The 26818-nt window shown below is 44.8% G+C and overlaps 1 protein-coding gene across 3 annotated transcripts in view; it reads left to right on the top strand.

Moving 5' to 3' along the window:
* The window catches only part of ADAMTS9 (ADAM metallopeptidase with thrombospondin type 1 motif 9), a 421594-nt gene that overhangs the window by 28816 nt on the left and 365960 nt on the right, over nt 1-26818 (top strand). For all 3 annotated transcript variants that reach the window (XM_068253803.1, XM_068253802.1, XM_068253805.1), the window contains exon 3: nt 16071-16233. In XM_068253803.1, the coding sequence (XP_068109904.1) occupies nt 16071-16233 (163 nt within the window). The remainder of the gene's footprint in view (nt 1-16070; nt 16234-26818) is intronic.

The following is a 26818-nucleotide window of genomic DNA, read 5'->3' as shown; positions in this document are numbered from 1 at the left end:
ATTCTATCTTTTCTCTTTTGTTTACCTTATTTGCATTCTTTATTTTAAAGTTTGAACTCTATTAACTCAAATTTAAGGGGAGTTGTCTTTTTGTAGTTAGCGTGAACCCTAGTGAGAGTGATGTGGAGGCTGCCATATTTATTTCCTTTTAAATAATTGCCTGGCAGTCCCTGTTGATTTTCTAACATCAGTAGTGTCTGAGTCACAACCTTGAAACAAGTATTCAGGTAATACATTCAGAGCACCTAATCTGCATGCTTGTTCAGGGCCTATGACTAAAAGTATTAGAGGCAGAGGATCAGGAGGATAGCCAGGCAACTGGTATTGTTAAAAGGAAATAAATATGGCAGTGTCCATATCCTTCTCACTTTGGGTTCCCTTTGAACATGATGAGCTCTAAAAATAAATGCTGTTGGGAATGTAAAGTTTTGCTTTCACTACCAGCCCCCTGCAGCCGCCTTGTGCCCGCACCATCACTCAGCGATTCTTTGCTCCCCCGCAGCAGATACATTTTATTTTGGAGTGAATGGCCAGTCGATGGCCACTGCACATGCTCGATCATGCTCCCATCGCCGTTCAGTCTTGGTACTACATGGGCGCGCATGGCCAAGGCCACACAGGTGCAGTGACCATCAAGTGGCCAGTCACTCCAAAATGAAACTTAGCCACTGGGGGGACCGAAGAATCGTTGAGTGACGGTACAGGCACAGGCTGCAGGAGGCTGGTAGAGGCCCCATGTAAGTGAACCTCTTCTTTTATGTTCGGTTTAGGTTTACTTTAATAAATAATCGCAGCAGCAGTGGCTGAAATCTTGGTTGATCTACCTGACTGTGACTTGGTAACAAAAGGCCCTCTAGATTCCCACTTTTTACCAGTTTGAATACAACTGGTAGGTCGTTGGATATCTTTGCGCATATTTTTACTGATTTCTACAGTTCAGCAAAGTTTTCCCACAGGTCCATTGACAGTTCTTTTGCTTTTGTCATGGCTCGGTATCCAGGAGTGTCAGTGCTGCTCTGAATGAATGAATGAATGAATGAATGAATGAATGAATTACTATATTACCGATAAGGTACAAGACCTGGTTATTAATATGTTTTGCACTGTTCATCAGGGCCCGGCCGAGGCATAGACTGGAGAGGCTCCAGCCTCAGGGCGCAGTGTAGGAGGGGGTGCACAATTCATTCAGCTGTCATTCCTAATTGTGTTTGCAGAAAGAAATAAGAAAAGGGGATACATAGCAGTGACTACACGCCAGATAACTAGATATTAAGGTGTTGGGGAGGTTGTGGGCCCTGTGGCGGCTCTTAGTCTAATAGCAATCAGTGTGTGTCGGCTGGGGTGGAAGGGATGGAGGGGCGCACTTTGGTGTCTCAGCCTTGGGTGCTGGAGGACCTCGATATCTGTGTGTGCAGGTAACTATTACTGTGCATAATTATTAGGCAACTTAACAAAAAACAAATATATACGCATTTCAATTAGTTCTTTTTACCAGTGAAACCAATATAACATCTCAACATTTACAAATATACATTTCTGACTTTCAAAAACAAAACAAAAACAAATCAGTGACCAATATAGCCACCTTTCTTTGCAATGACACTCAAAAGCCTGCCATCCATGGATTCTGTCAGTGTTTTGATCTGTTCACCATCAACATTGCGTGCAGCAGCAACCACAGCCTCCCAGACACTGTTCAGAGAGGTGTACTGTTTTCCCTCCTTGTAAATCTCACATTTTATGATGGACCACACGTTCTCAATGGGGTTCAGATCAGGTGAACAAGGAAGCCATGTCATTAGTTTTACTTCTTTTATACCCTTTCTTGCCAGCCATGCTGTGGAGTACTTGGACGCATGTGATGGAGCATTGTCCTGCATGAAAATCATGTTTTTCTGGAAGGATGCAGACTTGCTGGCGTCTGAGTCGGACTGGAGCTCTCTCTGCCCTTTACCAATCCAGCCACGGGCCCATCCATCTGGCCCATCAAGACTCACTCTCATTTCATCAGTCCATAAAACCTTGGAAAAATCAATCTTGAGATATTTCTTGGCCCAGTCTTGACGTTTCAACTTGTGTGTCTTGTTCAGTGGTGGTCGTCTTTCAGCCTTTCTTACCTTGGCCATGTCTCTGAGTATTGCACACCTTGTGCTTTTGGGCACTCCAGTGATGTTGCAGCTCTGAAATATGGCCAAACTGGTGGCAAGTGACATCTTGGCAGCTGCACGCTTGACTTTTCTCAGTTCATGGGCAGTTATTTTGCGCCTTTGTTTTTCCACACGCTTCTTGCGACCCTGTTGACTATTTTTAATGAAACGCTTGATTTTTCGATAATCACGCTTCAGAAGCTTTGCCATTTTAAGAGTGCTGCATCCCTCTGCAAGATATCTCACTATTATTGACTTTTCTGAGCCTGTCAAGTCCTTCTTTTGAGCCATTTTGCCAAAAGAAAGGAAGTTGCCTAATAATTATGCACACCTGATAAAGGGTGTTGATGTCATTAGACCACACCCCTTCTCATTACAGAGATGCACATCACCTAATATGCTTAATTGGTAGTAGGCTTTCGAGCCTATACAGCTTGGAGTAAGACAACATGCATAAAGAGGATGATGTGGTCAAAATACTCATTTGCCTAATAATTCTGCACTCCCTTTATATAAATCTATCTTGTATCCCAAGAGCGTGAGGTAGCAAAGATTTCAGCAGCAACAAATTGCTCATAGAGTCATTTGTAGCTCATTTTAGAAATAGCATCCGTCACTGGCATAGAACCAGGACTTTGGAGTCTGTACAAAAATCATCTGACTCCAACTCCGACTCCTCAGTTTATGAAACCACCAACTCCGACTCCAGGTGCCCAAAATGGCTCTGACTCCTCAACTCGGACTCCTTAGTCTAATACTTACCAGGGATGTGGATTTGGTACAAAAATCATCCAACTCCTCAGTTCATGAAACCACCAACTTTAACTCCGACTCCAGGTACCCAAAATTTCTCCGACCCAACTGCGACTCCACAGCCCTGCATAGAAAACCAATGAGACATATTTCAACCGAGAATAAATTACAGTATTATCTACATACCGTACTCACTGAGCTGAATTGATGCATTACGAGAATAATTCCTTTTGTTCATGGGAAGCTGAGTATTTGCAAATTCCTTCTGTTTTAAGAAAGAGTATCCTTTTTGGTATTGAGGATTTTTAGTTCTTTTTGGCTTTTTACAAAATCCTACTGGTTCTTGTTCTCCGTGACTTGAATGTAACATAACCGCAATATCTTCATAGACTACATTAAAGTGGTATCGTCACCATAAAAATCAAATTTCAACAGCAACTGGTCTGAGTGTATTAAGTGATAAAGATGCTAAGCCTGTTTTCAAAACTTTCAAAACTTTTTCTGCTGTTATGATTTGGAGTTATCACATAATTAAGGAAACACTGGCCCTTTAGTAGTCGTGCCAAAGAATTGCATGCTGGGGGTTCTTTTTATTTATAATCTATTCCCCCTCTTCCCTTTATTTCCCTGCCAGCTTCTTATCTGAAACCTAATCCCCTACCCACTTATGTTTACAAGCAAGGCTGAGGCGACTCAGCGATTGGAGGAGACAAGAAAAAAGTAAAGGGCAGAAATGACATCACGAGTTAGCCTTAACTGTGGGCAAAAGACATGGCCCCCACCAGGATCAGAATTCTCGTCATTTACTATATAACATTCACTGAAATCAAAACGTGGACAGTACAATACATGTGTTATGTAAGTAGATCAAGTATTTATCTACTTATATATGTGTTTTTTTTCCCTGGCATAGTATGGCTGATCCTACTGCTTTAAAGGGAACCTAAGGCAAACCTTGGGTAAAAATGACATACTTACATAGAAGAGGATAGCTTGTGGATCCTTTAGAGACTTCCCGTGTCTTTCTCTACACTGCCGGTGCTTGTTAAGACCCTCAGGAAAATCGGACTGTACTCCTCCTCTGGCACAAGCCTGGCCATACCTGCACAGTAGAATGGAGCCATTCATGCACAAGCAGCTTCGGCTTACTGTACAGGTCGGCTGTACTTGTGCAGGTGCAATATGGACGCTCGTGCCTGGTGAGGAGTACGGGCCTGATATTTTTCCTGATGTGCCCTTGTTGGTTTTCTGCTGGGGTTCCATGCTTGGCAATGGGGGACCATCGTGTGAAGCCTCTATAGCAGGCTTTCTCAAATAGGGTCCCTGGAACTCCATGGTTCCTTCAGGGGTTCCTTGGCACTTTCCCCCATCATTGGGGTGGGGGAAGAATGATAGAGCACATTATAATAGGGGGTACTTTATAAAGCACTAAATTGGGGGTCAGAATTAAAATAAACACATTAATAAAAAGCACTAGAATAAGGAGACAGTATACTGAGGGGTACTGTAATAGGGGGTAGTGAAATAAACAGCCACACCTACTTTTAAAGGCCATGCCTCCTGCAAAATAAATGCAGGGGTTCCTCGAGATCCAAAAAAAATATTTGCAGGGTTCCTTCAGGGTAAAAAGGTTGAGAAAGGCTGCTCTATAGGACCCAGACATCTCTTCCTTCTTAGGTAAGTACCATATTTTTTGCCTTATAAGACGCACCAAAAAACGCCCCTTTTCTATGTATTTTCATGTAGCGATTTTGGGGGCGAAAAAGTGCTTCTTATAAGGTGAAAGATACAGTATGTCTTGTTTAACCTGAGGTTCACCTCGAGTACACTTTAATACACGTGGAATATATCATGATGAATTCCAACATGGAGAGCACCAAAACCTCACAAAGCTCCCGGCAGTATGACATCAACAACGCTGTCCCAATATTTAGAAACCCATGCCTCCTGTTACATTGCACCATATGTAATCCAAGAAGGTGACAAATTCAACTGAACAGTTAGTTGTTCTTCCAGTGGAAAGATGGCAAAAATGCTAATTAGTTTGGCTTGCTGATTTCAACAGCTACTCTTAGAAAAACATGCTGCCTTCCAGTTAGAAAGACTGATGAACACAATCACTTACAGTTATGCCCCTGCTGAAGCTCAACTCCAGAATATGCACTTCTTGTGACTCGCACACATGCAGATTATTATAACAATCACGAAACATATAAATACACGAGTATTAGTATAAACAGACATTCTCAGCTTACGTCTCGCATTAGGGCCCTCACTTTATAATTTATTACCTAGATTTTCCATACCATCAAACGCTTTACATTCAGAAAGCTGCAAACATGTTCTGACTTTGCTACTTGAGAACAAGTGTGTAAAAGACAATTTTCCCAGTAAAAAGGAGAGACATAAAAATAAACAAATCTTGGCTCTTTGTTTAATAAAAAGGTACAGTTTTACAAGCTGCAGCTGCACAGAAATATGTTCTGTAGCTGGTAGAATAGCTGTAAAATGCAGCACTGGGAAGAAAAATTCCCTCAGCGCACCAATGTTATTCCCTCACTCTTTGAGGCAAACTTGTAACACAATTGGTCAACGGATCAGAATGTGCAAATACACAACTAGAGGTTAGCGTCTATGACAAGTGGATAAATAAATGTCAAAACTCTCAGCTGTTCCATAGAGTAAAGGTTGGGTTCACACTAGAGCCCAAATCAGTCAATTTCAGTACCCATCAATGCAGTTTGAAAAAGGGTAGTCACCCGAAACAGCGTCTGTCAGGGCCGGATTTACAGCTCAGGAGCCTATAGGCACATAATCTCTGGCGCCCTAAACCCCGCCCCTTAACACAGGCCACACCCCTTAATTTACACCCCCTTTTCTTAGGGGGTGGCTGGGTCTGGTTGCGGGCTGGGTCTGATAGCAGGGTCTGGGTGGCTAGGGCAGGGAGCAGACTGGGTCTGGGTGCAGGGTGACTGGGTGACTGGGTCTAGCTGCAGTGTGGCTGGGGTAGAGTGCAGGCTGGGTCTGGGTGTAGGGTGGATGGGTCTTGGGCAAGGCGCAGGGTGGATATGAGTGCAGGGTGCTGGCTAGGTCTGAGTGCAGGGTGGCTAGGGCAGGGTGGATGGGTCTGTATGCAGGCTGGGTCTGTGTGCAGGGTGGCTGGGTATGGGGGCAGGCTGGGTATTGGGGCAGGGTGGTGGGATCTGGGTGCAGGGTGGAGGCTGGCTTGGGCTGGGTTCAGGCTGGGTCTTGAGGGCAGGGTGGCTCGGACAGGGTGAAGGCAGGGTATGGAGGCAGGGTGTCATGCGGCTGAGTGCAGACTGGCTGGGGCTGGGTGCAGGGTGGTTGGGGGCAGGGTGCAGACTGGCTGGAGCTGGGTCTCGGTGCAGGGTGGCTAGAGCAGGGTGCAGACTGTGTATGAGTGCAGGCTGGGACTGGGGGGCAGGGTGCAGACTTATTATGGGGGCAGGTTGGCTGGGAGCAGGCTGGGTCTGGGGTGGCAGGGGGCGTTGGCAGGGGCACGGTGCAGGCTGGGCATGGGTTCAGGCTGGCTGGGATCAGGGTGGGTAAGGTGAAGGCTGGCTGGGCGGCTAGTGCAGGGTGGGGAAGGTACAGGCTGGGTGGCTAGTGCAGGGGGGTGGCAAGTGCAGGCTGGGGAAGGTGCAGGCTGGGTTGCTAGTGCAAGCTGGGGAAGGTGCAGGCTGGGTGGCTGGTGCAGGCTGGGTGGCTGGTGCAGGCTGGGTGGCTGGTGCAGGCTGGGTGGCAGGTGCAGGCTGGGTGGCTGGTGCAGGCTGGGTGGCTGGTGCAGGCTGGGGGGCTGGTGCAGGCTGGAGGGCTGGTGCAGGCTGGGTGGCTAGTGCAGGCTGGGTGGCTAGTGCAGGCTGGGTGGCTAGTGCAGGCTGGGTGGCTAGTGCAGGCTGGGTGGCTAGTGCAGGCTGGGTGGCTAGTGCAGGCTGGGGGGCTAGTGCAGGCTGGGGGGCTAGTGCAGGCTGGGGGGCTAGTGCAGGCTGGGTACCATGATAGGAGACCTCAGATCAGCGGCGACATGTAGCCTGCCTGCCTCCCTCCCTGCAGAGTGCGAGCGGTACGTTAGTATGAGAAGACTCAACGGGACTTGACATGTCTGCAATGTCCGCTTCTCTCCCCGCAGCGCGCCGAGCGTCATCTCCTAGGTGACAGCGTGTCTCCTTACTGTGAAGCGCCGCCGCCAGTACGTGCAGGCGCGTCACAGTGAGGAGACACGCTGTTACCTAGGAGATGACGCTGGGAGCGCTGCAGGGAGAGAAGCTGTCATCGCTGGCATGACGGATCCCGGTGAGTCTTCTCATATCTAACGCACCGCTCGCACTCTGCAGGGAGGGAGGGAGGTAAGGAAGGGCATTAGTGAGCCGCCCCTCACGGATGGTCCCACCTGTAGGCACGTGCCTTGAGTGCCTATGGGTAAATCCGGCCCTGGCGTCTGTTGCTGATGCTGACTTGATCCAGTAAGGGCTCTTTCACACCTGAGCCCTTTTTCAGCGTTTTAACGCAAGGTCTATACCTTGCGTTAACCAAGGTAAAAGGAAAGTCCATAGACTTTCATTTTACCTTTCACACCCGACGCTGCTTTTCGATTCGTTGCGATACGACACACCCCGACGCATTTTATCGTCGGGAATCGGCGTTTCCCCGTCGGGTTAATTGATACTACCGCCGCTACTCAGCGTCGCACCGCAGATTCCCGACGACAGCCTCAGGCTAGTCAACGGGTGCAGGAGAACGGCTCCTGCACGCGTTGTTAGATGTGAAACAGGCCTTAAGAGCGATTCCAAGGTATGGACCACATTGAAGGAATGGGCATGTTGGCAGATCCTGCGTTAAACAAAGTATCCATTTAGACTTTTTCAGCTTTATCTGTTCTGTTGTGTCTGTTGCAGTGACCTACACAATTTCATGAACACCGAACAGAAGTCAGACATGTCATAATAGCAATTCTATTATGACATGTCCAAAGCTAGAAACAAATATGAACAAGGGTTCCGTGCTGTCCCTGACGCCAACCCAGTCTACAGTGAAGCCAGCCTGAAGCTTTGAAATATAGTGAAAATGAAAGTGAAAATAAAGTGAGTTGAGCTCCTCAGTGCCTATACTAGCCACTAGAGATGATAAATAAGATGCAAAGAGAATGCAACCTGAAATGTCAGAGTCTGAATATTACTTCAGCAGACCTCAACTCTGAATAACTGCTTATCTTTTTGACATGCAGTTTTCACTGAAGGTGACATTTCACTATGTAGGGTAATTTTTCATTATATGCCAACTTTCAGTTGTTCAAATTTTTTCAGTTGTTCAAATTTGTGACAGATGTACTTTAACCACTTCACCACTGAGGGGTTTTACCCCCTGACCACCAGAGCAATTTTCACCTTTCAGCGCTCCTTCCATTCATTCGTCTATAACTTTATTATCACTTATCCCAATGAAATGAACTATATCTTGTTTTTTTCGCCACCAATTAGGCTTTCTTTAGGTGGGACATTATGCCAAGAATTATTTTATTCTAAATGTGTTTTAATGGGGAAATAGGAAAAAATGTGGGAAAAAAATATTTTTTCAGTTTTCGGCCATTATAGTTTTTAAATAAAGCATGCTACTGTAATTAAAACCCATGAAATGTATTAACACATTTGTCCCGGTTATAAAACCATTTAAATTATGTCCCTATCGCAATGTTTGGCGACAATATTTTATTTGGAAATAAAGGTGCATTTTTTTCAGTTTTGCATCCATCCCTAATTACAAGCCCGCAGTTTATAAAGTAACAGTGTTATACCCTCTTGACATAAATATTTAAAAAGTTCAGTCCCTAAGGTAACTATTTATGTTTTTTTTTTATTGTATTTTATTTTTTTTTTTAATTACAAAAAAAAAAAAAAAATGGGGAGTGTGGGAGGTAATGAGTTAATTTATTGTGTAAATGTAATGTTTGTATATGTAAAATGCTTTTAGGGTGTAGTTTACTATTTGGCCACAAGATGGCCACAGAGTGTTTGTTTACATGCTACCTGTAAGCGTCCGGAAGGACGCTTACAGGAAGCAGTAGGAGGCTGGGAGACTCACAATGATCTCGCTGTTTCTGAAAGAAGCAGCAGATCATTGCGGGGGCTAGATCAACGAACGGGAATGGATTTTCCCGTTCATTGATCTCCAGGCAAGCGGGCGGCGGCGTGCACGAACGGCGGGTGCGCGCGCACGAGCGGCGGTAGCGCGGACAGCGGCGGTAGCGCGGAAGGTACGGATTTCTCCGTCCCTGGTTTTTTAGGGGGGAAAAAAGGGACGGAGAAATTCGTACCGCCGGGGGTAAAGTGGGTAAAACAAACCTGGGTGTTTACAAAACAAAAAGTTAGATACTCACCTCCAGGGCTGGTTCTAGACTTTTTGTTGCCTGAAGCAAACTTGTGAAGATGCGCCTACCCCCCAGCACCCGACAATTTACTCTGCTTCATTTAATGTTCTCAGTCAGCAAGGAAGCATATGCAACAACTTGAGACATGACATGCTGCAGCTCAACACAATAACACACTGGCTGGCTGGCTGGCTGTGAGTCTGTGATAAACAAACTGCTCGCACTCAGCCAGTCGGCTGTCCTTCATTCCTCCTCTGTCAGGAAAGCAGTGCCACCTCCTCCCTTCTGCTGTGCAAGTCAAATGAAACACTGCTGCTCTCCTGTTTCTGCCTCCTCACTCACTGTCAGACTCCTCACACAGCACAACAAGCTACTTTTCCCCAGTGATGACCTCTTCACCTCACTCGCACTCCTCTCGCTTCTACTCCTACTCTGACATGCAGTCAGAGTGCAAAGTGTAGAGTGTAAAGTGTAAACACACAGTACAAACATACCGCTCCCTGTAATTTCTGCGCCTGATGCAAGTGTTTCACCTTGCTTCATGAGAGACCCGGCTCTGTTTAACTCAGTAACCATCCAAAGGCTTCTCCAATACTTCTTGAGCCCCTCATAGGCTGACAAGTTTCTCTTCTACTTCATGGCCATGCTCCTGTCTCTCACTGTGCACAAGCGGCTCTGTACTACTGCAAAGGTACAGGCCATCTTGTGCCTATGCAGTGCAGACACACACACCTGTTAAACAAGCCCTTCAAGGGGTCCACTCCCAGCACTTGGAGAAGTGAGCTTGAGAAAGATGTGGAAAGACTCACATATACTGGACCCTTTGACTTCTCGTTGTTTACAAAAATTCTTTGCAACAGTCTGTGTACAGTACATGTGACGATTAACATATTTGTTATAAGTCCTAGTTTGCCCTCCAGGAAAGAGTGCAAACTAAGATTGTTCATTGCTACAAAATGTACATAGGAGTCCATGTCATTACCCGCACAATTTACATGTTTGATGCAGCTGTTCCCTCCAGATTCCCTTTTTGATAATTTAATCATGTGATCTACAAATCTGTGCATAAAGTAAAGCCCCCACCTCACCACCACCACCTCCTGTGGGTGATGATGGGACAAAAGGAGGAGTTTGGACAGCTCATCAACAGCACAGAAAATGATCTTTGCAAACCCAGCTAACCAGGAGAATATGTAGTGCAAAAATGGTTTATGTGCAATTCCAAGACTTTGTGCATTGCAAATTATGATACAATCTACACTGTATGTATTAAAAACACAAGGCTGAACTAGAAATGTAAATAAATCCTGAAATTAATGAGATATATTTTCACCTGGGATGAAAAGTGTCAGGAACCGGCCCCCGGCACGCCTGCGTATACGGTTCCCGACTGCGGGTTTGACCAGATCGAGTGGGGAGCAGCCTTATTCAAGCTACAAACAAGGCTGTGACCCCTCAGAACACTTCTCACTGCCACCACTAGTGGTTTACTAGACACGTCCACTCTGCTGTCGAGTCCTCAGCGCGCAATCCGCGGTTTCGTATTCGGGTCAGCTTTGCGCTTTAGGCCGAATACGGGAACGCCACTCACCCACACACACAGTACAGTTGTACAGTAACACAGCACAATCAGGCACTGACTTGTAATGCAAGTTACACTGTCGTGAAGCAAAACCACTAACAGTCGTTCCGAATGATACTGTTAGCCACTCCCACTCTGCTGTCGAGCGCAGAAGTGCCCCATACACACAATGCAATTACAATTTCATATGGTAGTGTTGCTCAAGCATACAATTAGGCATGGACTTATACACAGTTACACTGCAGTCTCTTCTAGGCTGTGAGTGTTAATTTAGTACAGCAGAAGTCAAGCTTATTAAATAACAATTTAAAATTCCAGGAAAAAAGTGGAACAATGCAGAAAGTAATATATACAACAGATGTACAAAAAGCAAAGTAAAAAAGTTACAAAGTAAAAAGTTACCAAATAAAAGTTACAAAAATACACACAAGGATATTTGCGTAAAATAAAATTGGGATTAAAAAGTTACCAACTTGAAGGTGTAAACCAGGGGTCTCAAACTCAATTTACCTGGGGGCCGCAGGAGGCAAAGTCAGGATGAGGCTGGGCCGCATAAGGAATTTCACAATCGCGGCGCATCGCCGCCTCTGCCCGCCCCTCTCACTCTTCCTTCACAGAGAGGGGCGGGGAGAGGCGGCTATCCGTGCGGCGATTGACGTCAGGAGGGGCAGAGCTGAAGCTGAAAGCTCTGCCCCTTCCAGGAAGTGCCGGCAGATTGCCCCCCGGGCGATTTGGGGGCTCTGCAGCCCTCGTTTAGCAGCAGGGATGCGTCAGATTACTTGGGAGCACTTAAGCAAACTATAAGGAAGCTTTTGCCGGCGAGGGCCACAAAATATTGTATCGAGGGCTGCAAATGGCCCGCGGGCCGCGAGTTTGAGACCCCTGGTCTAAACGTTGTTGGCGGGAGCACAGCGTTTTTTCGACCAGTAGTCGAGATCATCCCTAGCTATGCGCTATCTCCAGGAGAAGATACCTGTGACTGTCCTGGACCAACTTAAATAGTCCGAAGTGTCCCCTGGGGCATTTAATGTCCAGCCCCCAGGAACTAATGCAATTTCTCCGTTTGTGACATCACCGAACGCTTGTCCTAGTCTTCCTGTGATATGCAAACTTTAAAGGGTTCCTGTTTTAGCTTTTTGAAGGTTGCAGAATTCAACAGGTAAGATTGTATCCTAACAGACATCAAAAGGCTTCCTCAACATTATTTCCTAGCATCAAAGCTTTCCTGTCTCCGTTTTTAAAGTCTGCAGAGATTTCCAACCCCTTCCAATAGATGTAATTTACAGGATATAGTTTGCACCTCCACCAATAATTCAATTTCCTCACAATGAAATAGTGTTTTAACCACTTCGCCCTATCTGGACGGATATATCCGTCCAGATAGGCACTGCTGCTGCAGCCGTGTGGTGCGCGCGATCGGGCGCGTGCCCGCACGCGCTCCCGCTGCCCCCCCGATCAGTGAAAGGGAATATAATTCCCATTCACCGATCTAAGTCCCCGTCAGAAACACCGACGCTTTCTCATCAGAGAGCGCGGTATTTCTGCCCGTACAGAGCTTCCCCAGCCTCTTTGTCCTTCCTGGATGCGCGATCGTTCGCATCCAGGACTTTTTTGAATGTGGCCATCTTGTGGCCAAATAGTAAACTGCACCCACATACAAGTATTAAATAAACACATTATATTACATCTAAAATGAGCTATTTACCTCCCAAACTAAAATTACCCAAATACATTTTTTTATTAAAAAAATAATAATAAAAATTACAATTAAAAAAAAAAAACTACATAAATAGTTACCTAAGGGTCTAAACTTTTTAAATATACATGTCAAGAGAGTATCTTATTAAATTTTTTAAAATTATAAGCTTGTAAATAGTGATGGACGCAAATTGAAAAAATGCACCTTTATTTCTAAATAAAATATCGTTGCCATAAATTGTGATAGGGACGTAATTTAAACGGTGTAATAAGCGGGACAAATGGGCACATAAAATGCATGGGTTTTAATTACTGTAGCATGTATTCATTTTAAACTATAATGGCCAAAAAATGAGAAATAATGAATTTTTTCCATTTCTATCTTAATCTTCCTGTTAAAATGCATTTACAGTAAAGTGGCTCTTAGCAAAATGTACTACCCAAAGAAAGCCTAATTAGTGGCGGAAAAAACAAGATATAGATCAATTAATTGTGATAAGTAGCGATAAAGTTATTGGCGAATGAATGGGAGGTGAACATTGCTCGGATGCATACGATTTTCGAAGATGTAGGCTGAAGTGGTTAACAAACATGTCAAACGTTTGGTGAGGAGACTCTTCCTGACTAGTCTAGAGTTCTTCACAATGCTTTAACAGCCTTCATCAACAGAAGTGTAAATGTTTCAATTGTCAATGACTTCAAAGCTTCAGCTCCAGATAAGGTGGAACAAAACCCTTCACTTCTGCCATTGTCTGATTAACCCCAGCTCTATTCACTGAAGTCCGCTTAAGATGCAAATGTAGTACAGCCAGATGACAATCGCTTCAAAGCAGAATACACATGTGAGATATAGCAGACAAACCAGATGGCAGTTACCTCTAATATCATGACCATATCATAAATAGTCGCCATGTCCTGCGTATTACTGTACATATCGTCATCACCACATATACCATTCATATCCTCACACCATATCCTCACAAAAAGTAGGTGAAAAGTAGGTGAAAAACTCTTCATTCCATCAAACAACCAAATGAATCAAGAAAATTTTGTTAGACTAATATAAAAAGCCATTAATTTATTACTAGCAAGTTTGTGTGTGGCAATGTAATTTTGCACTGCATTTCGCAGTTGACACATGAAATCATTTGTATGTGTTGAACTATCGCTAGGTAATAGCAGGAGTGATGGCTGCAACTGAATCAGGCCCCTGGTGTCAAACAGCACTGTATAATGTGATAGAGTTAGACTTGTGCTGGTGGTCTAGCTGTCAGGAGGAAGACCGGAAGCTAATCAGGGTTACTAATCTACTCCCTCTGTTTTTACCGACAAAAAAATGCTAAAAGGTCCAGGTGCATGAAAATATTTCTGGACACATGCTGGGGGGAGTCATTTTTGCATGCCTGGTTTGAAAAGTGGGTGTAGCCATAAGGTATAACTAAATCATTTTTCTATGTAGACCACATGTTTATCCCCTGTTCCCCTTACATCCCTTAGGCTCCCTGCACACTGCATGCGATTCCGATTCTGCTTTTTAATAGTTTTTTACATCCGATTTTTAATCTTTACTGTATGCTGCGTTTTTTGATCCTTTTTTCTGTTGAATGTATTCAGGGAAAATCGGAATTGAAAATCGGAAACGGAATCGGAAAACGGATTTGCAGTGTGCAGGGAGCCTTAAAGTGCTTCATTAGTGCTCCCACTTATAATGGCCACGTTATTGTACACTTTGTAATATTGTCCTCATTGTAGTGCTAGCAGAGAGGCCCAGCAGGAAAATGTAAAGATTTACAGACACTGTGTTTTCTGTATTTGTTTGTACAGATCGCGCATTAGGGTTTACTTTTTACAAGCTGCACATAACTTTGCAGATAGTTTACAACCCGGTAGCTAATATAAAGACAAATTTGGTTAGATCCATGAACAGTTTTTAATGATAATTGAAGATACACCTTAAAACATCAATTACTTCTAAACTATGATCAATTATAGGGTTATAAACATTATTGCTTATAATGACCTGCTTACCCCCGGACCTCCTAATTTTTAATTTTTTTTAATAAAAAGTGTTTCCCCCTTACCAGCGCATACATGCAAAATGGGTGCCATGGAAATTTGGGCACCAGAAATTGCTGCTAGCAGAATATCGTTATAACTACTGATATTCCACTATTGTACAGTGATAATTCTGATTATTACCAATATTTTACTACCGCTAAATCTAACCCTGTTCTTACACAGAGCCCTCCCTCTACCGATACTTAACCCTAACCGACCCCACTGTTCCCTAAACAACCTCCCACTGATGCCTAACCCTAACCGACCCCACTGTTCCCTAAACAACCCCCCACTGATGCCTAACCCTAACCGACCCCCCCCCCCCCACACACACACACTGATGCTTAACCCTAAACGTCTTCCCCCACCAATAACTAACCCTATCCGACCCTCCACCTATGCCTAACCCTATTCCTATCCCCCCACCAATGCCTAATCCTAAACGACCCACCCCACCCACACACACACACACACACACAATGCCTGACCAGAGATGCACTCTGCAGCTACAAATAGTGGGTGCAAAGCGCCATCTATACACAAAACAGCTGTTCGGTAACACCACCCCTCATCACCCACATGTCTGGATGTCATGGGATCTTCCTCTATGCTCACATGTGACTGAATTTCTGATGGAATAAAAGTACCTGAAGCAGGTTTGTGCTTCCTCCCATTCATTCTATCTGTACAATCAGCACAGTCAGCAAGTTGCCTTATCCACACTTTCCACTAGTGACCTGTTCCTTAGCTGCTGACTCTCATCACTTCGATCTATATAAAAGTGTAATTACACTTTAATCTGACTTAATGTTTAGATCACAGATAGGCAAGGTGTGCTGTTACTCAGAAATAATTATAAGGAGAGTGATGGGACTCTGTCATAGAAATAGGGAGCACTGCAGCAGTGCTGACATGCATATACAGACTTATGGTAAAGGGGCAGCTCACGTAACCAATGGTCATCTAGGCAGCTAAAATAAGGCATACAGAATAACCAGGGTGAGGATGTGCCCCCCCCCCCCCCCCACACACACACACACACACCCACACACACACCCCAATTTAGAATGATCACACAGCAACCAACAATTTGCACCACACGTTAATGCTGCGGTGCTACCAAAAAAAAACCCAAACCCTCAGTATATGTAGGTAGGTGGCCAAGTATACGTGCCCCGTGTATAGGAAGCTGGGTATAGGTACTCCCAGTATAGGTATCCAGGTATAGTTTTCCCTAGTATAGGTAGCCAAGTATAGTTGTCCACAGCATAGGTTAGCCACGTAGGTACTCCCAGTAGGTAGCCAGCACAACACAACATACTGGCAGGCTGGCTGCGAGTCTGTGACAAACTGCTCACCCTAGTTGGGAAAATTGTAATGTACTGACTTTTCATTAATTGGTATATTATATGGTTTCATTTACAATGCCTGTGTTTCTCATTACCAGCTCGGCACATTCAAGTCTCAGGATGGGGACTATTTTGTGGAACCTCTGCTCTCAGTGGATGGGAAAGAATATGAAGAGGAGCACAACAAGCCACACGTAGTGTATAGACACATCACACCTCAACACAATGCATCAAGGGAAAAAAAGACATGTGACACAACAGGTAATTCCTCCTTCCCTTTGGCATACATCCATGAATTATAGCAGGAATTAATTCACGCACTACAATTGTAACCCGATTTATCCGTTAGCACTGGGCTCCGGCTGAGAGGAATCCACCAGACACTGACTCAGATGAAATTATCAAAGATTTATTTGTGACCTAACGGTGGTCACTGTAGCTTCAATCAACCCGTAACACTTTAACAACACAATACACCTCCCTTGCACATCACAGGTCAAAATACACAATCTTCTAGTCTTCACAAACGGTGCACCGGTAAATGCTGCAGAATAAAAAGGTTAAGTTACATACAAATTATATATGAAAGTTGAGCTACAAAGGTCTTCTTGTACAATAATCAACCACTTCACAGCATGTTTACATCGCAGTACCATTTAGTGGGGATTGGGCTGGGGAAGGGAATAGTCTATTGAGCAATTCAGTTCCTAAACAGTTCTCAGCCCCTTGTAGCCAAGTCCAAGCTATATTGCTCAGCAAAACATGGGGGAACTCGTGACAGTTTTCAAGATGGTACTGTACAGTTTCACAGTTCGTTGGGTGATCCCAAAAGGATGTTCACTTTGCTCAGAAGATCTCTCAAACTCTTTACCCTTGGTAATATCCCACCAAACCCACTTTACACTTAGCACCGCCTGTCTGGATAGGGCCTCCTCCCAAAACAACAAACAAAATAAAATATAAATCAAATAATCAAAAAGGGTTAAACAAATAAAAATAAACAAAATAAAATATATAAAGTGACCAATGCACCCAGCTAAGCTACCCAAATCACTCTCCCACAATATAACTCTCTTTTAGTGCACTTTGACTTTTAGGCTGAATAAGCTCTAATTTAGAGTTGTTGCAAAACTTGTACTCCAAGTAAGTTGAAACTGTATTTTGGTCAGATGTCAGTTCACTTCTTACTGTAGCACACTTTCAGTATAACAAGAGGCAATGCAACTCCTCTTCTTTTCACTTATCTTCCTTTAATACTAAAAGGTTCTCTTTACTCTCACATCCTTAGTAATTTACGGTTTCTTTAGGACCGTGTACTTAGGTAATATGCATAAATCACACTTTGGTTCACTTCTTGTATCAAACTCTTAGTAACACTTCAGAACATAGCATAGAAGAGCACATGAACTTTAACTCTTGACTTGAAACAGACTTGACAGGAGCAATGTTTCTATAACAGGACTTAATGCAAGTGGGGGGCTGTGTCAGCTCTGCGGGGTATTTATGGAGGCTGTTAATATCTCTTAGTGACAGCAAAGCCTTCACACTTAATACACTTTATATAAGCGGCAGAAGATTTCTTCACCTTAGCTGGGCAGCTCTATCTTGCATCAACAACTGTATTATCAACACAAGGTCTCTGTATCTTTAAAGCTTTTGCACAAAAACAGTCTCTAGTAACAGCACTTTGAACAGACTTGGCCTCTTCAGGTTCTGGGTTGCTATATTTCTATCTCAGCAATCCTCCGCTGGACACTGGTTACTAACTGAACACACACTGTAACTTGTAGTTGGCTCTCAGGCCCATACTCATCTGGCTGTCAGGGTCCTTTCTGTCCGGACCAGCTCGGATGTACTCTGTGCATGCTGCCTCTGGCCTCCGGTCACTGTCTGGTCAGGTTGCCTCTGCCTTACTTGCTCCACTGTAGTCTCTGCGTGGCCGCCAAGTCCCCTCTTAGCCTCCGGGGTGACTGCTGCGACCTTCCTCTACTCGTGGCCTCCTTTCCCGCTCCTCACTGCTGCCTCCTGTCTCCTCTTAAGTTCCGCTCTCTGGCGGGTTCTAGCCAGTTCCCTCCGGCTACACCTCTCCCACCCTGCCCCTCCGTGCCTGCACTGTAGTGTCTGACAGGCCGCACGGGGCTTCTGGAAAGTTCCACTGCTCTGTGTGCTTTGGTTGCCTAGCAACAGTCTATGCGACCATTACAGCACCTCCTCTCCTTTCCCATGTGCAGTTTTGGTTCCATTAGACTAACATCTAAGGTGAAATTTAGCCTTAGATGCTAAAGTTACCTCACACATAGAAATACATTGACAAAATCTTGGGACCCTCTTTAGAGGGTTACACAATCACAGCTCCATATCTTGTTAGCAGGTCACCACAGTGCTTCAGTGACCATTCACTATACAAGTAAATGTGAGCCTTACCAGTTCACACCATCTCGAATCACAAGGCTCAGTGTGGTTTGTTTGGTTAGATCTGTGTCACAAATCCAGTCAGCATTGATCCAGTCCAATTCACTCATGGGCTCCTAAGTAACGTCCTCCTAAAAAAGATTCTAGGGATATCAGCTCAGTGGTGCTTGTTTAACAATAAATGAAAAAGTCTAAAGGCCCATAACCAATAAACGATATTCACGGGCGATTTTATGTGACAAACGATTTCTTTCAAATAGTTTTATTGAGGTTTTCAAGAAAAAAACAGCTTTTGACAAAACAAGGGGATAACGTGTCCCAAATAGCAGCGCATAGTGATTCTTATATAACAACATTTTATGCACACGGCACACTCAGCACAAATCACTGGAATCAAGATAGGCTGCCTGCTGAAAAAGACTGGGGAGAGATCAAACTCCCATTACAACTAGCCGGACTCGCCAGCCCAGAGTGGCCGGCTTGCCCTCTAGGGGACAGAGATCCTTACCTTCCATAAATCCAACCTCGATTCCTCTTAGGGAGGACCCAGACATAGAGAGAGAAAGAAGAGATAAAGAAAGGAAAAGGGAGGACTAGTAAGGGAGGGGGGGGGGGGGTGGCCTGCCACAGTACTGAAGGCAACTGCCTTATTATGGTAAGTTACCTGAAGAAGGGTTAATTGTGACCAGTGATAGCAAGGTAAGTTTTCCAGGGGTCCCAAATTTTGTCAACCTTGTCCCTTCTGTCTAGGAGGATCCCTGCTAGTTGTTCTTGGATCATGAAGTTAGAGACTCTGGTTTTCACCTCCTCAAAAGGGACAAGTTGTTTCTTCCATGCCCTAGCAATGGTTTGTTTGGCTGCCACAAATATAAAAAGGGCTACAGTCCCTTGGGATTTTGTGAGAAGGTCAATGGGAAAATGAAGTAATGCTGACCACGGGTCCCTATGGATTTGCTTATGAAAGACCGCTTGAAGCAACCTATAGACCTTAGACCAAAAGCGGGAGAGCATGGAGGTGACAAACGATTTCTTTCACGATATCAAACAGCATCATTTAACAAAAATTAGCTAAGCAATATTTAACAACACATTCTGGCGATCGTTCATTTTTGAACAACTGACATGTCTGATTAAGTCTCTGAGGATTGCTCTGATCTTCATTGACTTGCACAGATGTTGCTGCGATCGTGTTAATGATAGTTCACAGGATCGTTCATTTTCCATCGCCGCAAACAATGCTTACCGATTCGGCCAGATAGATCGGGGATCTCCGCCGATAAATGATCATTTCCTCGATCCATCTGTCCGAATCAGTAAGCATTGTTTGACTGCATCTGATGGTGGGTGCATAGCTTAAGTGTAGACTGTTTATTGAATCCAATTATAAAAAGTATAAAATCAAAGCATAAAACTTACATACGGGGCCCTATGAGAAGGGTACTCCAATATTAGAATGTACTCTATGTAAAGCCAGGGGGAGACGTATAGATGCCGTCTGTCTCCTCCCAAATTTTTGGACTTAGGACAGGTCTATCATTCATCTGCTTTAGCAGATGCTGATTTCATCTTATTTACATTCATGAATTATTGATACGTTCTAAATGTGTAACCGTTCAAGTATTAATCAAGGGAGCTCCCAGGTCCAGGGGCATCATTGTCAGTACATAGTTTGACTGTGTAACCCAGTAAAAGAAGCAGAGGAATCATGGGAGTTTAGAAGCCTATAGCAAAGATTGACGTAGAGCGGAATCTCAGTGTTCTGGTTTACTGCTTTCCTCCTCCCCCAACTTCCCTGAATGTCAGATAAATCATAATGGTTTCTCATTAGTATAGCTCACTTAAAAGAGACTCTGAAGCAAATTTCTTTTGCTATGTTTAGCTTTTAATTAGCTTCAGAAGTCTCATCAGCGGTACACCATCGCATCCCCGCTGAAAAACGAGTGCTGCAGACCCCCCAAATCCCTGGGCAAACATCCACGACCGACCAACTTGGTCGTGGATTGTGCTGCCCTGAGAGGCAGAGCTATGAGCTGTAGCTCTGCCTCTCTTGCCGTCAATCGCCGCGTGGATTGCTTCCTCTCCCCGCCCCTCTCTGAAGGAAGAGTGAGAGGGTGGGGAGAGGCGGCGATCCGCCACGATTGACATCATAAGAGGCAGAGCTACAGCAGAGAGCTCTGCCTCTTCAGATTCCGCCCCGGGTATTTGGGGGGGGTCTGCAGCCCTCGTTTTTAAGCGGGGATGCAGCGGTTTGCGGCTGATGAGAGTTCTGAAGCGAATTAAAAGGTAGCAATTTTTTTTTCGCTTCAGACTGGTTCTTAAAGTTGTTATGAAGGAAGACTTTGTTGGCCCCGGCACCACCGGAAAGGCATGGGTTCTTTCAGAGTGTTAAGTGGAAGTGTATATATGGGTCTCCACCAGAGCACACCACAAGCAAAGTTGCTGCCTCATAGCCCCTATGATTGCCCAACCAGTGACAGAGAGAGAAGATCCACTAGGCTAGGAGTAAGGCAGAGGTACAGACTAGTGTCTGGAGTGAACATAATCAGGAGAAGCCAAAGGTCAGGTCAGGAGTCAAACAGACAAAGTCAAAGTACTAGCAGGGGTCAGAGAAGGCAAACATACAGTGGCTTGCGAAAGTATTCGTCCCCCTTGAGGTTTTCCACATTTTGTCACATTACTGCCACAAACATTAATCAATTTTATTGGAATTCCACATGAAAGACCAATACAAAGGGCTTGATTCACAAAAGAGTGCTAACTGTTAGCACGGACGTTTTCACGCGAATTTTCGCAGAATTTTTGCGCGAAACGATAACGTTTTCGCGCGCAAACGCAAATTTTCCCGCGAAATCGTTGTCGTTTTCGTGCAAAAATTCACGTTTGCACACGAAAACGGTATCGTTTCGCGCAAAAATTCACAATCGCGCGCAATGCAAAAATTCGCGCGAAAACGCCCGTGCTAACAGTTAGCACTCTTTTGTGAATCAAGCCCAAAGTGGTGTACATGTGAGAAGTGGAACGAAAATCATACATGATTCCAAATATTTTTTACAATTAAATAACTGCAAAGTGAGGTGTGCGTAATTATTCATCCCCCTGATTCAATACTTTGTAGAATCACCTTTTGCTGCAATTACAGCTGCCAGTCTTTTAGGGTATGTCTCTACCAGCTTTATACAGCTAGAGACTGAAATCCTTGCCCATTCTTCTTTGCTAAACAGCTCCAGCTCAATCAGATTAGATAGACAGCGTTTGTGAACAGCAGTTTTCAGATCTTGCAACATATTCTCGATTGGATTTAGATCTGGACTTTGACTGGGCCATTCTAACACATGGATATGTTTTGTTTTAAACCATTCTATTGTTGCCCTGGCTTTATGTTTAGGGTCGTTGTCCTGCTGGAAGGTAAACCTCCGCCCCGGTCTCAAGTCTTTTGCAGCCACAAAGATGTGTGAGACCGCACACTAGCGATGTCGGGGAATGGGTGTGCAGCGGATCCACCCCTGTACCCACAGGGTATAGCGAACAGTTTCTCCAAGATGATCCAGCACAGCTCTTTTAATCAGAAAATTATTTTATTGGATCATAAAAAGTACAAACACTGTAGCTGCATAGTGGCTACGGTCCACCGTTTCGGACCATCACAGTCCTTGTTCACGCCACACAGCCAAATGAACAACTGCAAGCATGCTCCTTATATAGTCAAAGGCAACCAATCAGAAGAACCTATGCAAATGACTGGACCTGATGGGGAACTACAGGGCTTGTCCACAAAGGGTACCACCCTCCCACTCCATTGGTTAAACATTTTGAAATGCATGATGTCATTGCAGCAACATAAACATGTAAATAGAAACATTTCTAACTCTGACCTATTGCACCTGTTAGAAGTCTAAAATGATCCAGGGAGAAATCCAGGGCATCATGATGCAGAGGGCATGGGCATAGATGTGTCATACGCAATATAAAACTGCAAATAAAAGTATATTACTTTTCTTTTGAGGGTCGATTTTTTCTGCAGCAACGTGGTACCGCCATGGGGTCGAACGTGGTCCCTTCTTATGCCAATCTTTTTATGGGTCTCTGGGAGGAGGCCTTTGTATACCATGACCCACTTTTCACAATGTACGCCAGAGGATGGTGGCGGTACATTGATGACATTTTTTGTTTGTGGGCGGGGCCATGTTCGACCCTAACAGCGTTCGTTGACAATTTAGATAGCAAATGCAGATATATTCGCTTGGTGGTTAACGCGGACCGGGAGAAGGTGTCCTTTTTGGATACGTGTGTCTTTAAGAAGGATGGGAAGCTTAGCACAGACCTGTTCGTTAAAAGTACGGACAGGAATTCGGTGCTTCATTTTGATAGCTTCCATCCACGTCATCAGGTGGTCAGCATTCCTAATAGCCAGTACGATCGGGTGTCGACAATTGTTGGTGACACTCAATTGAGGGAAAGGAGATTGGTTGAGATGGGCAGGAAATTCCAGCCTAGAGGTTACCCCTCTGATACACTAATGAGATACCAAAAGAGAAAAAACAAATTGGGTAACAGGGGTAGGAATAAGGGACGAATAGCATTCGTCTCTACTTTCAATACTATTAGTGATGAGGTACAACGTATTGTTACCAAACATTGGCGCACCCTTAAAGATTCCCTCCCACATGTTCCTGAATTCCATCAGCCTCCTTTATATTCCTACTGAAGAGCCCCCTCGTTAAGATCCAAGCTTGTTCACTCAGACCCTAATCGTGGGTCCAATATACAGGTGCCTCGTGTGTGTGTGGTACTTTCCCTTGTCTCAGCTGCCACATGTGCCACAGCATTATTAGAGGTGATGTTTTTTCTCACCCTTCTTCTGGAAAGAGATATGCGATTAGAGGTCGCTTTTCTTGTTGTTCACGCTTTGTTGTTTATATGTTTAAATGTCCATGTGGCAGCTGCTACGTGGGAAAAACCACACAGGAGCTCCAATATCAGGGGCAGAAGCTTGGATCATGCAGTTTCAGAGCATTTTATTCCATTTAGACATGATGTCAGTCAGCTTAGTCAGTCAACAAAGTAATTGATGGGGTGCCCCGTGGGTTTAGGGGTGATAGGGGTAGAGAACTGTTAAAAAGAGAGGCGCGTTGGATAAGGGAATTGGGGACTATTGGTCGTGGGGGATTAAATAAGGAATACGATTTACATTTTGTATGGTAGATGTCCTATGGTTCTGGATCTGTTGTTTTGGGGGTGGGGGGTGCCTTTTGGGCCCCTTTCTTATTGTCGTTTTTGTATCGTAGGTTCTTTTGCACCTTTTTACCATGCATTATAGAACTAGGGGTGTTATTTTATGGGTTGAATCCAGGTCACCTATTGATAGCATTGGGCATGCGTACTTTTGTTTGTGTCAGTTCCGTATTTTGATACCCGTACAATGCGTCTGTTTTTCCGCATCGCGGCGGCAATAGGACGCCTGCAGAGGCGTCATTGCGTACGTCTTTCCGCATTGGCGGTCATGTGACGTTGGCTGCCATGGCGACTGCGGGCAGCGCTCGGTGTACTTTTATTTGCAGTTTTATATTGCGTATGACACATCTATGCCCATGCCCTCTGCATCATGATGCCCTGGATTCCTCCCTGGATCATTTTAGACGTCTAACAGGTGCAATAGATCAGAGTTAGAAATGTTTCTATTTACATGTTTATGTTGCTGCAATGACATCATGCATGCAAACGGTGGACCGTAGCCACTATGCAGCTACAGTGTTTGTACTTTTTATGATCCAATAAAATAATTTTTTGATTAAAAGAGCTGTGCTGGATCATCTTGGAGAATCAAGTCTTTTGCAGACTCCAAGATGTTTTCTTCCAAGATTGCCCTGTATTTGGCTCCATCCATCTTCCCATCAACTCTGACCAGCTTCCTTGTCCCTGCTGAAGATAAGCACCCCCAGAGCATAATGCTGCCACCACCATATTTGACAGTGAGGATGGTGTGTTCAGAGTGATGTGCAGTGTTAGTTTTCCACCACACAGCGTTTGCATTTTGGCCAAAAAGTTCCATTTTGGTCTCATCTGACCAGAGCACCTTCTTCCACATGTTTGCTGTGTCTCCCACATGGCTTGTGGCGAACTGCAAACGGGACTTCTTATGCTTTTCTGTTAACAATGGCTTTCTTCTTGCCACTCTTCCATAAAGGCCAACTTTGTGCAGTGCATGACTTATAGTTGTCCTATGGATAGATTCCCCCACCTGAGCTGTAGATCTCTGCAACTCGTCCAGAGTCACCATGGGCCTCTTGACTGCATTTCTAATCAGCGCTATCCTTGACCGGCCTGTGAGTTTAGGTGAACGGCCTTGTCTTGGTAGGTTTACAGTTGTGCCATACTCCTTTTATTTCTGAATGATCGCTTGAACAGTGCTCCGTGGGATGGTCAAGGCTTTGGAAATCTTTTTGTAGCCTAAGCCTGCTTTACATTTCTAAATAACTTTATCCTTGACCAGTGTGGTGTGTTCTTTGGACTTCATGGTGTTGTTGCTCCCAATATTCTCTTAGGCCAATATTCTCTTAGGCCATCACAGAGCAGCTGTATTTGTACTGACATTAGATTACACACAGGTGCACTCTATTTAGGCATTAGCACTCATCAGGCAATGTCTATGGGCAACTGACTGCACTCAGACCAAAGGGGGCTAAATAATTACGCACACCCCATTTTGCAGTTATTTATTTTTAAAAAATGTTTGGAATCATGTATGATTTTCGTTCCACTTCTCGCGTGTACACCACTTTGTATTGATCTTTCACATGGAATTCCAATAAAATTGATTCATGTTTGTGGCAGTAATGTGACAAAGTGGAAAACTTCAAGGGGGACGAATACTTTTGCAAGCCACTGTAGTTGGTAAATCAGGTCAAAGTCAGGGCATGCAGAAGTTGAATGTACATGCCAGGGCACAATGAGAAGACAATAATACCTGAGAAGACAACTTGCAAGTCTTCAGACACTCTCTCCAAAGCTGATGAGTTTACAGCAGTGTCCTGCTGTAAGTACTGGGTTTAAATATTCTAAGTGGATATCATGATGCCTGGCACCTTGTAGACCATGTGTATAACAGAAGTTTATTGTAGAATATTTTGCCGCATGAGCTCTATATGTAATGTATTGTGCACCTGTGCACAATGCAGGCACATAAAAGGCCTATGACAGATAGGGTACACTCACAATGAAACAGAAGCAGACATGTGCTAGAGTTGGGTCGAACCTCCGATTTTAGGTTCGCGAACCGGGTTATCGAACTTCCGCGGAACGTTCGGTTCGCGGAAAAGTTCGCAAACCGCAATAGACTTCAATGGGGAGGCGAACTTTGGAAAAAAAAAATTCTGCTGGCCACAAAAGTGATGGAAAAGATGTTTCAAAGGGTCTAACACCTGGAGGGGGGCATGGCGGAGTGGGATACACGCCAAAAGTCCCCGGGAAAAATCTGGATTTGACGCAAAGCAGCGTTTTAAGGGCAGAAATCACATTGAATGCTAAATGACAGGCCTAAAGTGCTTTAAAACATCTTGCATGTGTATACATCAATCACTGAACAGAACAGGTATACAGTGGCGGGTCCACTGAACAGAACAGGTATGCAGTGGCGGGTTCACAGAATAGGTATGCAGTGGCAGGTTAACTGAACACAACAGGTATGCAGTGGCGGGTTCACTGAACAGGTATACAGTGGCGGGTCCACTGAACAGAACAGGTATGCAGTGGCGGGTTCACTGAACACAACAGGTATGCAGTGGTGGGTTCACTGAACAGGTATGCAGTGGTGGGTTCACAGAACAGGAATGCAGTGGTGGGTTCACAGAACAGGTATGCAGTGGCAGGTTCACTGAACAGGTATGCAGTGGTGGGTTCACTGAACAGGTATGCAGTGGTGGGTTCACAGTACAGGTATGCAGTGGTGGGTTCACAGAACAGGTATGCAGTGGCAGGTTCACTGAACAGGCATGCAGTGGGCTCACTGAACAGAACAGGTATGCAGCCAGGAACAAGCTAAGCCTAACTAATCTTTCCCTATGAGAGACAGTCTGCAGCAGCTCACCCTACTCTCACTAATGCAGGCACACGAGTGACCGTAATGGCCGCCGCTGCCTGCCTTATATAAGGGGGGTGGGGCTCCAGGGGCTAGTGTAGCCTTATTGGCTACACTGGGCCTGCTGACTGTGATGTAGAGGGTCAAAGTTGACCCTCCATGGTGCATTATGGGGCGAACCGAACTTCCGCAAACGTTCGCCTGCGGGACGCGAACGCGAACCACGGAAGTTCGCATGGAACCGTTCGCAGGCGAACCGTTCGGCCCAACTCTACATGTGACTTAGGTGCAGTGAAGCAGGTAATTTGTATCAGTTGTGTGAGAGCACTTTTAGGGCAGGTTCAGACAGGTGTCTGAACA

The sequence above is a fragment of the Hyperolius riggenbachi genome, chromosome 9 (genome assembly GCF_040937935.1).
Source record: "Hyperolius riggenbachi isolate aHypRig1 chromosome 9, aHypRig1.pri, whole genome shotgun sequence".
NCBI classification, from domain to species: domain Eukaryota; kingdom Metazoa; phylum Chordata; class Amphibia; order Anura; family Hyperoliidae; genus Hyperolius; species Hyperolius riggenbachi.
Note: the sequence above shows the minus strand (reverse complement) of the source record. Positions and strands in the feature narration are given on the sequence as shown.